Consider the following 15833-nt stretch of genomic DNA (forward strand, 5'->3'; position numbering starts at 1 on the left):
GGTTGTGGAGTCTCCTTCTGTGCAGACATTCCAACCCGCATGGACACCTTCCTGTGTAACCTCATCTGGGTGTTCCTGCTCCATGGGGGGATTGCACTGGATGAGCTTGCCAGGGCCCTTCAACCCCTGACACTCTGGGATTCTCTGATCCTGCATCTCCACTGTGACACTCCAGGTGGCGGGAGGAGCCTTCCAAAGGGGCAGCGAACACGGATGGACGTGGTTGGTGATGTTGGTTCCAGTGGCACAGGCAGGAGGGTGAGGATCCCTCTCTGGTGTTTCCCTGGGGTCTAAAGTGTTACGTTTCATAGTCCTAACATCTTTTAAACTGCTAAAGCTCTCTCCTGCTGGCTACCTGACCCAGCTTTCTGAAAGAGCTGACCTGTATCAATTAAACAATTACCACCTGTCTCTGGTACCTCAGGCTGATGCAAAAATATGTGGAGTGTCATTTTTTCAGCATGTGTGCTAATATATGTTCCATAAAGGGAACCCGTGCTTTGTCTTGGATACCATCTTGAGGTTTTGGTGCCATTTTTAGACGAAAGAAAGATCAGAACAGTTCTTGAAGAATAGTTTGCCTGTGTTCACTTCTGAGATTAACACTTTTTGTGTAGGGTTTTTTTAGCGCAGTGCTTTCAACCAACTCATCAAAACACACAGAATAAAAAATTAGCATAAAAAATTAGTGAGAAGAGCAGAACAGGTATTGTACTTAGTATTTTAAATTTAGATCCTATCTTACCTTGCAATATCTTTCATGTTTTGACAAAACCTGGAGAGAAGGTGTTTTAAGAAATTAAACCAAACCTCAATTCTGTAATTTGTCAGCTAGTCACAAGGTGGCATCCTAACTCCATTCAAATCCAGTTGGTGGAGCCTGGCGGTTCTGTATTAGTGCCATGAGCTGAGTGGAAATGATGACTTTGTGCAGTTGTGGGTTTTTTCCCTCTCGTTATATCATGGGAGTTGACCAGACTTTGACGTCCTGGTTCTCAGCAGCATCAACACGCTAAAGCGTGAAGAAAATGCTGTTACCTCTCTTGCCATCACAACCATCTATTTTTCCAAATGGGAGGGAGGACGTGCTGCGTTTCAATCTGGAGCCCCAGCTGGGTTCTCAAGATTACATGGCTTTTCCAGGAGCATGTGATGGTCTCTCTCCTGTGGGTTTCACCACCCTCACGCTTGTCTGTGTTGTTAGAATACACAATTTTTGTGTATTGCATTCCTTCCCCTTTGCAAGCTAACTACTACTTTTACAATCACTTTAGTTGAGCATGGAATCTAAATGCTGGAACCTCCTTTCCTATCTTTGCACGGTCTGCTGTTTGCACTTCTGCTTACTTTACAGCAACTTTTGATTTGTCTTCCTTCCTTCCTAACCCTTTTTCCTTTCTTCTGTTGGTATTTCCCTTCAGTCCCTGTGCTATCATCTCTCTGCTGTTCTTTCTTTTCCAGTCCTTGCTCCGCAATCGGAGGGTGAGCGGAACAACTTTTAAAACCAGAGATTTTGATATTGGCAGCTATAGCCTGTTTCTATAAGTATTCCACATGCAAAACTCCTCATCAATGGGAAATTTTGGGAAGGAAGTGCAGCAGGAGCGGCTTTTTGGGACACAGTTGTCAAACCAGCCATGCCTCATAAATTTTACTGAGTGCAAGTGATCTGAAAAGGATGGAGCTGACACCACTGTTTCCTAAACTGAATTCTGAAAGAGCAAGCAAGCTCTTTTAGTCTGTATGAAATTTTATCTAATACCAATAGGACGTGCACAGAATGAAAGGTTGAAAGGCCGAGGCCTTGGGTAGTTGCATCCTTGTGCATCACGTTTGTTTCCTGGAACGTGATGACACGTGCCTTTTCTTTCTCTAGCGATTCTATTTTGTTTATGCTGTGGGTTTTCCAGAAGCTGTTGCTGTGTTTACAGCAAATATGGAAGCATTCAATAACTTAAACACGATCTTTTTGGCCCCGTTCAAAACTTATTTCTGCAATTGAATTATTTTTCACAGTGTTTTCCTTTAAGATTCCTCCCATGGGTTGCAAAAGCAATCTTCTGTTGAGAACATCTTATTTATACCAAATAAATAGTTATGCTATTAGCTTAAGTACGGGCCAATCAAAGATCTATAGCTAAATGAGAACATGTTGATTCCTCCACTCATTTTCTCCAAAAATGCTATATAGGCGAAAAATTGTGTAACGCTTCGTTTCCAGAAGTGCTGAGCCTGCAAAACTCTCCACTCGGCTGCTGTGTAAACATGATTTGAAGGGCTTCTCAGCTTAAATAATGCCATGCTTTTTAAATTTCATACACAGCTTTCGTCTGCACCCACGCTCGTGGGATCGCGGCTGAAATAGCACTGAGGCGAGAGGCAGCAGGAAAGGGAGAATCGCTCGAGTCGATCACGCCTTTGTAGCAGCATGAAAAGTTTCAAGGGAGAACGTTACAGTCGTAATTACTTACACCTGAAATAATTCTCACTTCATAATTTTATGATATAGTTCTCTATGCATATAGTGGATATAGTTATTCATCTTTGCATTATTAATATAAGGAATTCAATAATTTGGATATTAAAAATCATAAAGCATTATAGATTGTAGCACCTTAATCTGGAGGTGCAGAATCTATACGTATTTTTTTGTGTCTTGCTTGTTTGATGGTATTTTCTGGAAAACCACTGTACAAAACAGATGCCGTATTTTTCACCAGTGCCAACCATATAATTCCTGACTAATAAAGTACAGGAAGTGGGGAAAAAAACACACTAAAAATGAGAGGCATTTATACCTGAAATTCTTAATTTGTGCAGTTTCAGTTTCCAAATGCTCATATTTCTGTGCTGTCCTGAATAGGTTAATGTTCATTTCTACCGTACTTACCTTCATTTGTGCATTGCTTCTGGTGCAAAGCATAAAATGCTACAATGACTTTTCCTTTGGAAAAACATTAAATATCTGCTTTAACTTATCATCAAGAGTATTTCATAAGATTCCAAATGCATCTAAAATATCAAAAATATTGACTATAGAAAACATCGTTGACTAGAGGGCAGTGGAAATGCTATGGAAAACGGGAAGTCAGTGAAAGAAAATGTATCAAACTTGTCTTGGAGTATCTCATCTAACTTGAAACAGAAGGTACAGCCCCCCTGTCAATCACCATCCGACTGGAAGAACCATTTTACTATCACTACCGACAATTTATCAGCTTTTTGTAGCGCAGGATGAAGTTCATCTTCCCAACAACCACCCTTCAGGAAAAAAAAATAGAAAAAAATGAATAAAGCTTGTGTTAAGCCCATGAGCCGATCACTTCTTTTTCGATGTTTTAAGATGTTTGAAAGGTTTATTGTTAATCTAAATGGGTTTAGAAGGGCTCTGAGGGATGGCTTATTGCCTCTCCGAGCCCCTGCTGCGCGGAAGCCTCGAGCCCACAGCGCTGGAGCGTGTGTCGCCTCATCAGGGACATTATCTCCGAATGCTGTCACAACCGATGGGACCTTCGCACGTCCCCGCCGCGCAGGGCCTGGTTAAACTCCCCCGGTGCCGTGGCCGGCCGCCGCCGCTGCCCGCCCGGCCGCCCCACGCCCCGGCCCCGCGGGAGGCGGCCTCGCTCCGCCCGCGCTGACAGGCGGGCGCTGCGGAGGAAGGGGAGGGCGGCCGCCGGGCCCCGGCCTCACATGACTGCTGCCGCGATGGACGGCGAGCCGCCCGCGGGCACCGGCACAGGTACGGGGCGGCGGGCGCCGCGGGCGGGGGGCAGTGCCGGCCGCTCCCCGGCTCTGGTGGCGCCGCCGCGGTGCCGCTTCCCTCCCGCTGGCGGCTCGGGGAGGGTGACGGGGCTCCTCGGGTGGGGTCGGGGCCGCTCCCCCGCCAAAACCTGAGGTAAAAAGACGCCGCCATCCCCGTTTCCCCCCAGCCTCGGGCTGCCCCGCCGCCAGGCCACGGCCGGTGGCCGTTTCGCGGTGTTGAGGGGTCCCTTCCCCGCTGCCCCGTGGTGATAAATAAGGGGGAGCGCTGGCGGGCGCCCTGGGGCGGTGGGTTTTGCCTCCCCGGTGGGCAGCGCTCGTCCCGGTGCCCGCCGGTCGGTTTGGCCGGGAGCCCCTCTGCGGGTCAGCGAGCGGGGACGGGCCCTTGGAGAGGCGTCCTGGGCGTGCTGACATGAGGCTTGTTCATCTCCTTGTGGGCACGTTAAAGCGTGCGGGGACAATTAGCGAAGCGCGGCAGAGACAGTGTCCCAGCCCGGCCCGCACGGAGGCCACGTCCCCGGGCTGACCGCGCCAGGAGCGGGTCCAGCGGGGAGAGGAGGCGGCAGCTCCGAGCGCGGGGGCTGCGGGAACGTGCGGCTGAGCCTGGGGTCGGGAAACTCGGAGCCAAATGCTGCCAGCACTTGTTGTGAAACGAGAAATGGAGGGAGCTCCTGGCTGGATTGAGAGAATAATGCGCTAGGCTCGTAACAGTTAAACCGAGGGAAACGGGATAATACAGTTCTCTAAAGTTCTCTTAAAGTGGGTAAAGTTTCATCCTGGCGGTTGCTTTATGCATAATATTATTTTTTCTCTCTTTGGAAAGAAAAGCTGGTAGAGGTAAGTGGGGAGCTTTATGCAGGGAAAAACGGTTTGGTTGGATTATATTCAGGCTCCAGTGAGAGTGCTTTTGATAGGCCTGCGATGCTCCTGATGCGGATAATGCTTATAAATAAATCATTTTGGAATATTTCTGTCCAGGACTGATGTAAGATATTGGGATATTGAACAGCAGCCTTTGTGGAAAAAAAAATGTCCTACTGTACCAAAGAAAGAGCTTGTTCAGGTACGTCTGTTATGGATTTACCATCTGCTTCAGGAGCCTTATGGAGATCAAAGTTATCCCTGAGTGTTCTTGGCCTGATTAACCTCTGCGCTGGTGATGATGCTTCGGTAACTGTCTGATCTACTCAGCCCTATTTAGAGAGACTTGGCTTTCTTTGACAAAGCTTAGATTGTGAGCACCAAGAGAAGGTGTCTGATGATCTCAGCAATAGAAAATTATTGCTGTGAAAGCAGAAATGCTTTTATTTCTGCCATCGGGATGTGGGTTCAGTGATCTTGGAAGTTTCACACCCGTATGTAACTTCTATGGAGATCAGCAGCTTGTCAGCGAATATTCTGGGAGAATCTAAATGTCCTGAGTAATGAGAGTCCTGAGAAGGGCTGTCGATGTCCTCTGACAGCACACGCAAATGCCGTCTCTTTTATTTTGTAGGGTTAAAAGTACTTTAACACAATCAAGAGAAAAAAAAAATAGGAAAAGGATAATATCCAGTACATTAAATTCAGTTGTTCAACGTTGTTTGTGCTGACTTTTTATTTTCTCTTTTGCTCCCATTCGGTTCTATTTTGCAATGATGGTGGGGAACTAATCCAGGTGTGTTTGCTGGGGAGGTTTTCCTGGGGTGGTAAATCTTTAACTGTGTGTGCGGCCTCCCAGGCAGGAGGGCTGGGTAGTGAGGGCTGTACCGGCTGCACTCACTAGAATTCGAACGTATTCACTCTGATTTCCCCCATAATCTTGGAGTTTTAGTGGGTTGGTGCAGGGTGATGGAGAGAAATGTGGTAGTTCCAGACACGTGGAGCTGGTATAAAGGGAGAGGAGCTTTGATTGCTTTTCAACAGAATTTGAGATGTGAATGAACTTGTTCTAACTATAAAACGTGTCAAAAGACCATCCAGAGACCGTAAGGGGTGGAGCGGCACGGTTTTTAAGGTTTGGGTGTTAAGACCATGTTTTCTCCCAGCATAATTAAGAGGATGAGAAACGTGCCAGGAGGACAAGAAGCAAAACAAAATGATAAACAGCTGCTTCTTTTGAGGTTTTCTTGACCTGTGTAAGGAAAGATGGTTGTGGAAACCCAGCAGTTTGATAGTTAAGCTAAAACGCCCTTGTAAAAGTTTTCTGGAGCATAGTTGTGTGTGTTATTGCTCATTGGGTTACCTTTTTGGGCCTGAATTTTTTACACTTCCTACTCTTTGTTAGAGGTGGGTGTGAAAAATGGTAGTTTAGCAATTTCCATTGTGAGCTGGGAAACCGCCCGAGTGAGGATTTGACTTTTCGTCTCTGAGAACATTCCTTGATGGATTTTTCTTCCCTAATCCTATTATTTCTTCAGCGTGTGTAGGTCCATCTCACTTTATTATGTTTCCTACAGTTTGGGACTAGGGCTCCTTGGCTGGCTTGCAAATGGAGCATGTTTCTTGTATTCCCAGACTAGGGAAATTGCTTAATTAATCAATTGATGATCTAATTGCTTGATCGATCATTTGATGATCTAACAGCATGGTTAAAAGAACAGGGCAGTAGGCTTAAAGTTAGTTCTTTGTTCTGTCATGTGTTTATTGTGTGACATTGGGAAGCAGTAACTTGGTGCTGGGCTTTTTTTCCTGCTGTAGGATGTGATTGTGATATTGGAGCAGCAGTTTGAGGCGTACAGCTGTAAGGGAATGCAGAAATGCTAGTGCCTTACTATTATTATTATTTAAAGCTTAGATATCCTCACCTATTTTTGACTTGTGCCATTACTTCTCTGCTGCATCTTGAAAAGCACCAAGTGCTGAGTAGCAATCTGAAACTTATTGGAAAAACAACCAACCACCAAAAAAAAACCCCAACCCAAACCATAACTGTCTCCAGCACCTCCAAGACAAAAACCCCAAACAAACAAAAAACCCCCAAACCAAAAGCAGACCAGGCAGTACAGGGTGTGTATTTGACATCTGTACTGAGAAAGCTGGTTGTGGTTTGCTTCTTTTTTTTAGGGGAAAACCAAAATGTTAGAGCCTGTTCTCCAACATCTAATATTATGATAGTATGGGTATTATTTTATATGGTGTTGCTTTGGCATTGGATAGCTTGTATTTACTAATGAATTGTGGGGAGGGAGAAGGAAGGACTCTCTCACACATCTCTTAGAGTGAAGCTGGATGTGATTCCTTTTCTTGAACCTAGTAAGAAATACAACCCCCTCTTCCACGTTCAACCTAGACTGTGTATCAGCTGTGCTAGATCACACAGATCCATTCCTTTGCATTGCTTCTTTCTAAATAAGTATTGCATGGTTTTGAATTTCTTAAGAAAAGCCAAACCCAAACAAGTTGTGTACAGTTGTCTCAAAAAAATGTAAAGCCCGTAGACGGAAGAAAGGTTTTGTTGTTGTGTGGTTTTTCTTTTTTGGACTTCTGTTTCTCTTTTCTTGTTTTCAGGGGATTTTGGATTATTTAAGAATTCTAAAAAAGAACAAGGAAGGGAATGTGTTTGGAGTTGTATTTGAAATCTGCACTGTCATTCTGAGAGATTGATGCGGACACTGAATTCTGGGTTTACGGAGGAATGTGTTTGATACGATAAGGGGGAAAGGCATTTCCATAATTCCTGAGGCTTTCCATGGGAAGACAGAAAGGAAAGGGAAATGCTGATGAATGATATTTACATTGCTGCTTTAGGATTCCTGGCCCAGGAGTTTGTAGTGGGGCCTTCATTTTTATCAGGGTGAAATGAGAGGTATCTGTGTACAAAAAATAATTAATTCTAATAATCCTCTGAATTTCTTATGCGCTGAATCACCTCTGGCCTCTCATAGTGGAGAATAAATCACAGCTCTTTCTCTAAAGGCTTTGCTCCCTTTTAGACTCCATCTAGAAAATCTGCTACTAATATAACAATTAATTCTCCGGTACCTTCTACTCAAGGGTGTCTAATAAATGTAGCTGATTAGCACCCTGATATGATAAAGAGTTGGTGGTAGCAGCTGTCTGTAAAACGGAGGTAAGGCCTCCAAATTTGGGTGACAGAACTAACCTAGGGAGGGAGGTCTGTGTTGTGATTTACCACCTGGGCTGCCAGCCCTTGCATTGCATTTCTCTTCTATATGTGCTTACTCATGTAAAACCTACGTGCAGCTTGTCAGACACTTGAAATTCTACTTTGGGTTTCGTAAATGCGTGATCTTAGAAAACCTGATTGAGGAAACTGGTGCCTCTGCAGAGGTCAGGCTGCCGTCTGGTTGTGTGAATGGGAGTAATGAATGCTGGGCACTGACTAAAGTGTGAAATGTGTGATAAAAAGTAGTGAAGCTATCTATTTCAGTTATTCTCTGGTTAACTTTCTCAATTCTTTTGCTCCAAAGGCTATTACTAAAAGAAAAAAAAAGTATTATGCAGTATTTTCATATTTTTTTTTCCTTTACAACTGAACAAAAATTAGGCTGTGCTTTAATTGCTTCTTTTAGCTTTTGTTTATTGTCATCTTGTTGTCTGCTTGTTTGCATATGTATGCATGGATGTATTATTTTTAACTTCGATATCGAATTGTTTCCAGTCATACCAGAGCACTTCCTGGTGTCTTATTGACAACAGGTTCAGGAGCTCTGCTGCAGCAGCAGGCCGGCTTGCACAGAAAAGCTGATTCTATTTTGCCTGCTGGTCTGTGTTCCAGGAGACCGTTCCTCACCTCGTTTCCCTATTCACCGACTGCTCCATGGATATAAACTTTACTAGATAACGATCTGCTGAAACCAAAGGGAACGCGAGCAAAGAGTGTGCGATGGGAAGCGTTAAGTGTTTGGTCACAATGGATGTAAATCCTTTCGCTGGTTGAACAGGGGAGCTCATACCAATGAGTTCCCACTATTATCCCCATTCCTGGCCAGGGCTCTTGAGGCTGTTCCTGAATTGACTCTCCAGTAAGCAGAATGACAAATGGGTTGAAGAACAGCTTCAGTGTATCTTGCTCCGCGGGGTTAGTGTTGATGCTGTGGTGTTTTCTATAACGGGTTAGCAGCTGTTCCAAAGTCATCGTTTTGTGTTCTCAAACCAGCGCTTGAGAGTGTAAATTCACCCTGAGTAGCTGTCTTGTTGATACGGAACACACTGAGATTATTAATGAAACAGTAATTATTCAAGCTTGTTTGTGTGGTTGTCTGATTTGTAATGATTTCACACATTTAGACAGGGTTGAGCTCTAAAGAAGCTACAGAATATTCAGGAAGAGTCAGGTGTGTGAACTGCTGATAAAGAGAAGGTGTTTCCTGTAGGTGAATTTTAGAAAGGAAATTTATAGAATAACTTGATGAAAATTGGCAAAATATTACAAAAGAAAGGAGCAACGTGACTGAATTGTCAAAGGAACACCAAGTCTTGTCTAGATTTCTCTATTGGGCTTCACTCCGTAGTGGCCTTACAGGATAATGTGGGTTCAGATCACTGTGGTGGATCTCAGAGCCCATCTCAGCATCAGTTTGGCTGATAATGTCGCAGGTCCCAGGACTTGCAGATGAAATACCAAGGATTCACGATTCATCCTGTAAATCTTTTGCCACTGTGAGGAACCGGACAGTGCTGAGCTCTGGTTTAGGGAGCAGTTTGTGCCATGAAAGCCCCGCTTTGTTGGCCAGCAGAAGACAGAAAGCAGGGAGAGCGATTCAGGAGGCTGAGCGGTGCGTTAGTACGGACTGGCACCGTTCTTGGGGAAATGGGTGGGCTGTGTTTTGGCCGGCCCGTCTTTGGGGGTCTCACTTGCTCTGGCTGCCTCTGGAACGTGAGCCAGCGGTTCAGCAGCACAGAGGAGTGTGGGATTCCCTGTGAGTGGGTGTGTGTGCGTTGGAGGAGTCATAAAATCTCCTGTGTCATGTTGCATTTCACTGATGTGTCTTGAGCAATTAAAAGGGTGTGCACGCAGAAAACCGCTGCTCTGGAGAGCAGGGCTGTCCTGTGCTTTCCACAGTTCTTTTTGTGTGTATTTTGGACGCTTCCTTTTGCTAGTGTGGTTCTGCCCCATGAAAGATCAGGTGGGCAAAGATTTTTCTACTCTAGAAAAGCTTTTGCCTAGCTATCTGTATTCTGAATTTTCTTTCCTCCCTAGTTCAACATCCATGTGAAAAGTGGCTTGACAGATATGTGACCAGTTTATCCAGCAATATCCCATGTCAACGTTGGATTAGCTCACATTATCTTACCACGATTTTCTGGCAGGTAGCTGGAACTTTTTAGAAGCTGCTGTGTAGGTGGGGTTAGTAGGCGATACATTAGTCTATTAAAGCAGAGGTGTTAGGACTTGCTTCTCTGAGTCACATTACCAGGAATCTGAAACCTGATGAAATGTGTGGGATAAGGTCATTCGTCCAGGATTCGGTTTGGTTTCCTTTTATGGAACAGAGAACCAAGTGTCTGTTCTGAAGCCGTGTACCTGAGGAATCGGCGATTATCGGTTTGCCTCGTTTATCAGGTCCTTAGAGCACATGAAAGAACAGATGGGAAACCCTTATCAGGAGGAGGTCAGGACTTTCAAGTTAAGGATATGACTTCTTATCTTCCCTGAGTTAATTTCTTGCCCAGTTATCAACTTTTTGAACTATGTATTCAAGCTTACAGAAATGGTTCTTGCTTCTATGGCGTTACTGTCTCTTTGTGTTCGTAACATTTTAGATACGTTTAAGAAGGGGTGTAACTTCTGCACAATGGCAAGGAAGGGCTGATTAGTACAGCCTAGATTTTTCTGGGTAACTTTTAATCGGTGGATTCGACTTGCTTTGTACAAGAGCTTGCTCATAATATCCCTCTTAAATAGACATACACAGAGAGGAAGCAACACATCTGTTCCAGACTGCAGAACAGGACTTGGGTATAGGTTGAATAGATTCCATGGTTATAGGCATGTTTTCCCCTCTGTTTCTTATGTGTGAAGTGGATAGAAAAAAGGGATTGCTTTGAAAAACGATGTAAGCTTAGTTTTCACTTGCGTGATGTGTGCAGTTATGATGTCAAGTTGAGATAACGGGCTGCAGTCAGTCGTTTGACCGGATGGCACTCTGCATCTTCATCTTCTTTGATATAATTTGTCCTCCAGGGCCGTATTATTAAGATCTTTTTCCCCTTTTTCATCTGGCCAAGCAGCAGTTAGAATCCCTCTGTCCAAACTGTCCAGCTGTGCTTGAGTTCACTGTAAAGGGCTGGCTTTTCGCTACAAGCAGTGGAATACGTGTGTTTGAAAGATTTTGCCAGAGCTTGCTGTGATTGAGGAATTGTTGGGTTGGTATCCTTATTAAGAAACTTTTTCCCCTGCTCTTGAATTTGAGGATATTGACATAGTAAATGATTGTGATTCGTGCCCACTCAAGCATATTGTCATAGAGTTTAATAAAATTATGTCAAATTAAGTGCCTCCTTCCTTTGTAATGGCATGTGAAAATTAATGTATTAAATTTCTGCAGCACAGTAAAATAACACGTTTTCTTTCCTTCCACGAGTTGTTCTAGGCAGGATCCAAAAGTGCTGAGCTGGAGTTTTGCTCATTTTGGCAGATGCTGCTGTGGTGGGAGCTGGACAGACAGGAAACACGGGCCTCTTCGCTGATTCACCGAACAAATTTGGCTTGTGATTCCTCTTTTGCTTCGTAGGGATGTCTTTCTGACCGGTGTAATTGGTGGTGCTCCGGGTGTTGTGAAGAGGGAGGTACCAGTGTCCCGAATGTGCAGAGCAGCACAGCCTCCTGGGGAGTGGCGGTTCTGGTTGTGTTGCGCCACTGAGGGAGCACTGAGCAAGGGAGCAGAATATTTTAAGCCTACCTCTCTCACTTTATCTTATTAGGTCTACAGGACTCTTTTTTTTTTTTCCCTTTTTGTCTTTCAGATTTGGCAAAGCCTCCCGTAAATGAACCGAGGGAACCAGAACAGTTTCTGATGCAGGCGCCCCAGGGAAATCCACTGCTGCTTTCCCACACCCTACAAGAGCTATTGAGCAAGGACAGCGTGCAGGTGGAGCTTATACCTGAGAAGAAGGGCCTTTTTCTGAAACATGTGGAATACGAGGTTTCCAGCAAGGTAATGTGAACGCGTATTGGTCTTAGTGAGAATGTATCCTCCTAAGAACGGCTGTGCAGTTGCTGTTGGCCAAGTCTTGTCTAATTTGATAGAGGTGTTGGGTGACGCTGTTTTTTGAGTAGGCCACTTGGATGAGTTTACTTTAAATGCAGTAGCACTGTGCTTTCCTGACCTGGGCTTCTGCACTATGGAGCATCTCCTGACTGCTGTCTGATGGATGGTCTGCTACTTTACGAGCTTGAAACCTGAGCTCTGTACGAAAGCAGACATGTAGCACTGAAAACGGAATGTTTTCATAATGAATTGGTGTAGGCGACTAGATATTACGGTTGTTTTGAGCTAGTGAAGAAATCGTGTTGGCAGTGGGAAGCTGAAATCCTTTAAACACAGAAAAGGTTCTGCAAATGCTTCTGCAGAGTCTGGGCCACTTCCAGTTTACTTGCCCCAATCCTGGCCTGTAGGTTCTGCTCATGGTGTAAGAGAAGATTGATGTATCTTCTCCTAGTTATAGAGCAGCCGGTGAGATGGCTCTCCAGTAGTTTCTGTGTCGTTTTATTCAAGAAGAAAATCTGTCTTCTGCAAAGTACACCATGAGCAATTTGTATCTCCCAGGACACCAAAACATCAGTTATTGAGCAACATGCAAACTGCTGTAGTTGCTGTTGTATGTATTGAGAGACCCATTTGGAGCCACTTTCTGTAGCAACATTTGGGGCTTTAGGTGTTTTCGATTGACATCCGTAAGTTGGTCAGGCTGTTGTGAGAAGGAAAGGGCAGATGCGGTGGATGTTTCTGCGGGCTTGCTAGGACCCGATGTTTGTTTTTTCCTGTGATTTCAGGGCGCAGGACTCAGTGACGCTGGCGGTGTCTCGAGGTTTTGAATTTAGGAACTCATTGCCAGCTCTTTTCAGTTGCCGTCATCTCCCCTATGGTTGGAGCTGTAGAACGAAACTTCCTCAAAAAGCAGCATAGTTTGGGCTGGAGCTTCATCTAAGCTCTGCAACACGAATCAACACAAGATTTCAGAGCAGACAGAGAGAGGCCCAGGGGCTGTGTCTGTTGTGCTCCAGTTTCAGGCCTCGTTGCTTTATTTTTGAAAATGCGTGGTGCCACAATAAGTGGTGGATAATGTGCAATGTGAGAATGGATATAGCATTGTGTAGTCTTTCTTATTAACCACTCTAGTAGTTGAATCTGTAGTAATAGTGTGTGCGGGTTTTATTTATTATTTTTAAAGGATTTCTGCCTCCAAAGTGTCTTGTTCCAGCTGCTACCTAACTCCTTTTGGAATGAAAAAAACCAATTTCTTTGGCCTCTTCTACGTATTGATCTAAGAAATGCAGAGTGAAGGACTGAGGTTTTAAAGGAGCTTTCAATCTTTGTTTATAGATCTAACATCAGTGAGAGGTCTCTCTCTTGTGAGGTTCACTTAGAACATCGGTCATTTGGACTAATACTTAACTTGATCTAAGACTGTTTTGCCACCTCTGAGTTTGAAACTGATATAGAGTAAGTTCCCAAGAGCTGGAGCTTGGGGGCTTGCAGGACGTCAAGACAAGAGGTCTCTAGAGCACTTTGAGTGTTGGCACTATTTCTAAATGTTCTGTCTGGTTTGGAACACCAGGGAGTTTGGAGGAGTAATGGTACAGAACTCAGGCAGATTTAAGGATGTTTGGAGTTTCCTGGGAAACCTCTTGCTTTCCATTTTCTACTCTCTTTTGTGTTTGAGTGAAATATGACTTATATTTTTAACTGAAAAATCTTAAAATGTCTGTGGTTAGGAGAATGCCGTCTCTATTCATAATGGAAAGGTGTTTGGAGTCTTTTCCCTCCCCTTCTCAGCGCAAGGCCTCTGAAGATAAGAAATAAGTAATTTTTGTTGTCTTTGGGTGTGATTTCTTTCACTTTTTCCTTTTCTTTTTGGTGCGGCCAGTAGCAAAAACCAAACCCAACTGAAATCCTACTGATTGTGCAGCCTGTGTATTGATTTGTTTCCTCCCCTCCCAACTTCTTCCACTGCAGAGATTCAAGTGCTCAGTCTACAGGCGATACAATGATTTCGTGGTGTTCCATGAGATGCTGCTCCAGAAGTTCCCGTATCGGATGGTGCCAGCGCTTCCACCAAAGAGGATGCTGGGAGGTAAACCTGGGCCTTTCTGTTGAGTGGAGGGGTCATGGCGCGAGTGTGATCGAGATGACACTGTTGAAATGTTTAAAATGTAGAAGGTTTTTGCTGAGAAAACAACTTTGGACACTGTAATACACAATTGGGAGGTGTGGATTATTGCCGACCTAGAAATACTCCGTACGTAAGATATTGATGTAAAGTTACAGTGGAGTTTTTTGTTGTTTGTTTCTTTTTTTTCATTTTGCATTTGTTATCTAATGACTTTTCAGGGATGATTTGAGGTCTAATTCTACACAAAGGGGTGGCGGAGTTATGGCTGTGGTTTTTAGGAAAATAGGTTGTGGTGATCGGTGCTGTGGTGCTACCAGCGCAGAATTGCTACCGTGCCGTTGAACAGCTGTGATATGTATTGCTGTGAGTTGTTCTGTGAAGCATTCAGGATAGAAAAGGTTTGTGGAAATCCCAGTGTTTTTCTATAGCAACAGAGGAGTAAAGATTTAAAAAATACAACCTACCAAAAGACCTCCACAAACCTCTGTATTTAAAGGCTTGAAACTGCAGAGGAGCTGATGGTGTGAAGGAAAAGTAATTGCTTCTCCGGCAAGACCATACTTGATCCTGCTGAGTTCCTGTAGGGTCCTGACCTCGTACACACCTAAAAGGGACTGGCAAACACAGGGATGTTACATGAAGAGCTTCAGCGCTGCATATTGTAGTGTTACCTTGCACAGAAGCCTTATGATGCAGGCAATAGTAATTACGCTTGCTCACTAGGTGTACAAAAAGGTGTCTTTCTGGCAGGCGAACCAGCTGCCTTAAAGTAGCTATTGCCCTTTTTACTCCTGCTCTAAAAACGAGCTGGAAGGGATAACCAGAAACTAAAAGCTGAGGTTGGAATCCATGTCAACTGACATGGATCCAACCACCTTTTAGCTGTTAGAATAGAAACCAATGCAGTATCCCAAGACCGAAAGCACATCAAAGCTTCTTCAGGTACAATTTTTGCTGCTCTGGAATATTGGCACTGGTTTCAAACTTTTATTATTTCAAATGTTGCATAACTGTATAATATCCTGTCTTGTTTTCTACTTTATGTGTGAAAGAACAAGCTTTTCACTGTCTTGTCTCCTGCCCATGCTGCTAAGCTTAACGTGTTTCAGTAAATAATTTATTTCATTCAAGGAGTCCATGTGTTGCTACAGTAAAGAAGAACTGGTAAACGGAGAGCAGAGCAGGGTGTACAATGAAATGGAACAAAACAAAATAGTAGTGCTGAAAAGCCTCAATGGTCATATATTCTTATGACAGAATGTAAACTGTGGAGACCCTTCTTCTGAGGCTGTGAAAACCCATCTGTTGAATTTGACCTGATTCAGAGTTCTCAGCCAGAATTGCCAGAATTTCCATTTCGTGCAACACCTATAAGCAAAGTGACCTCCTCTGATTAATCTCAGTGGAGAGAGATGCTTGAAAGAAGCCACCAATATATATAATTTGTCAGTCACTGCTGTTTCCTTGCATTGCTGGTGTGTTGATATTTCTGTGCATTCACCAGTGCTTTTTTTCCTGCAGATATCATACGTTTAAGAAAAAAATGATAAGATTAGCTCGCAAACTGTGCTAGAAATACAGTACTAATCCAGTCCAAAACTGTGTTGATGCAGGGAGGGATGATTGTCTTTAGACCAGTGACTCCATATAGCAAAGCTGTGTAAGTGGATGTAACAGTAACTACAAACAGGAAAAAGGAAATGGAATGAGTAGTTTTTGTTTCTGGGCAGGTTAATGGACCTACAAATGGAATTGCAGGGTGGGGGGTTTGATGGGTTAGTGTAGATGTGTGA

At 44.0% G+C, this 15833-nt stretch overlaps 1 protein-coding gene across 5 annotated transcripts in view; it reads left to right on the forward strand.

Annotated features, from left to right (window-relative positions):
* SNX8 (sorting nexin 8) overlaps window positions 1-15833 on the forward strand; it is a 28052-nt gene that overhangs the window by 1103 nt on the left and 11116 nt on the right. For 2 of the 5 annotated variants that reach the window (XM_065031489.1, XM_005504515.3), the window contains exons 2-3: window positions 11671-11861; window positions 13884-14001. In XM_065031489.1, the coding sequence (XP_064887561.1) occupies window positions 11721-11861; window positions 13884-14001 (259 nt within the window). In that variant the 5' untranslated portion in view covers window positions 11671-11720. Of the gene's footprint in view, window positions 1-3644; window positions 3740-3830; window positions 3896-4737; window positions 4823-11670; window positions 11862-13883; window positions 14002-15833 lie in introns of those variants that run through there. The other 3 variants (XM_065031488.1, XM_065031487.1, XM_065031490.1) reach the window with 3 other exon arrangements.

This window comes from Columba livia, chromosome 15 (assembly GCF_036013475.1).
Source record: "Columba livia isolate bColLiv1 breed racing homer chromosome 15, bColLiv1.pat.W.v2, whole genome shotgun sequence".
Taxonomy (NCBI): domain Eukaryota; kingdom Metazoa; phylum Chordata; class Aves; order Columbiformes; family Columbidae; genus Columba; species Columba livia.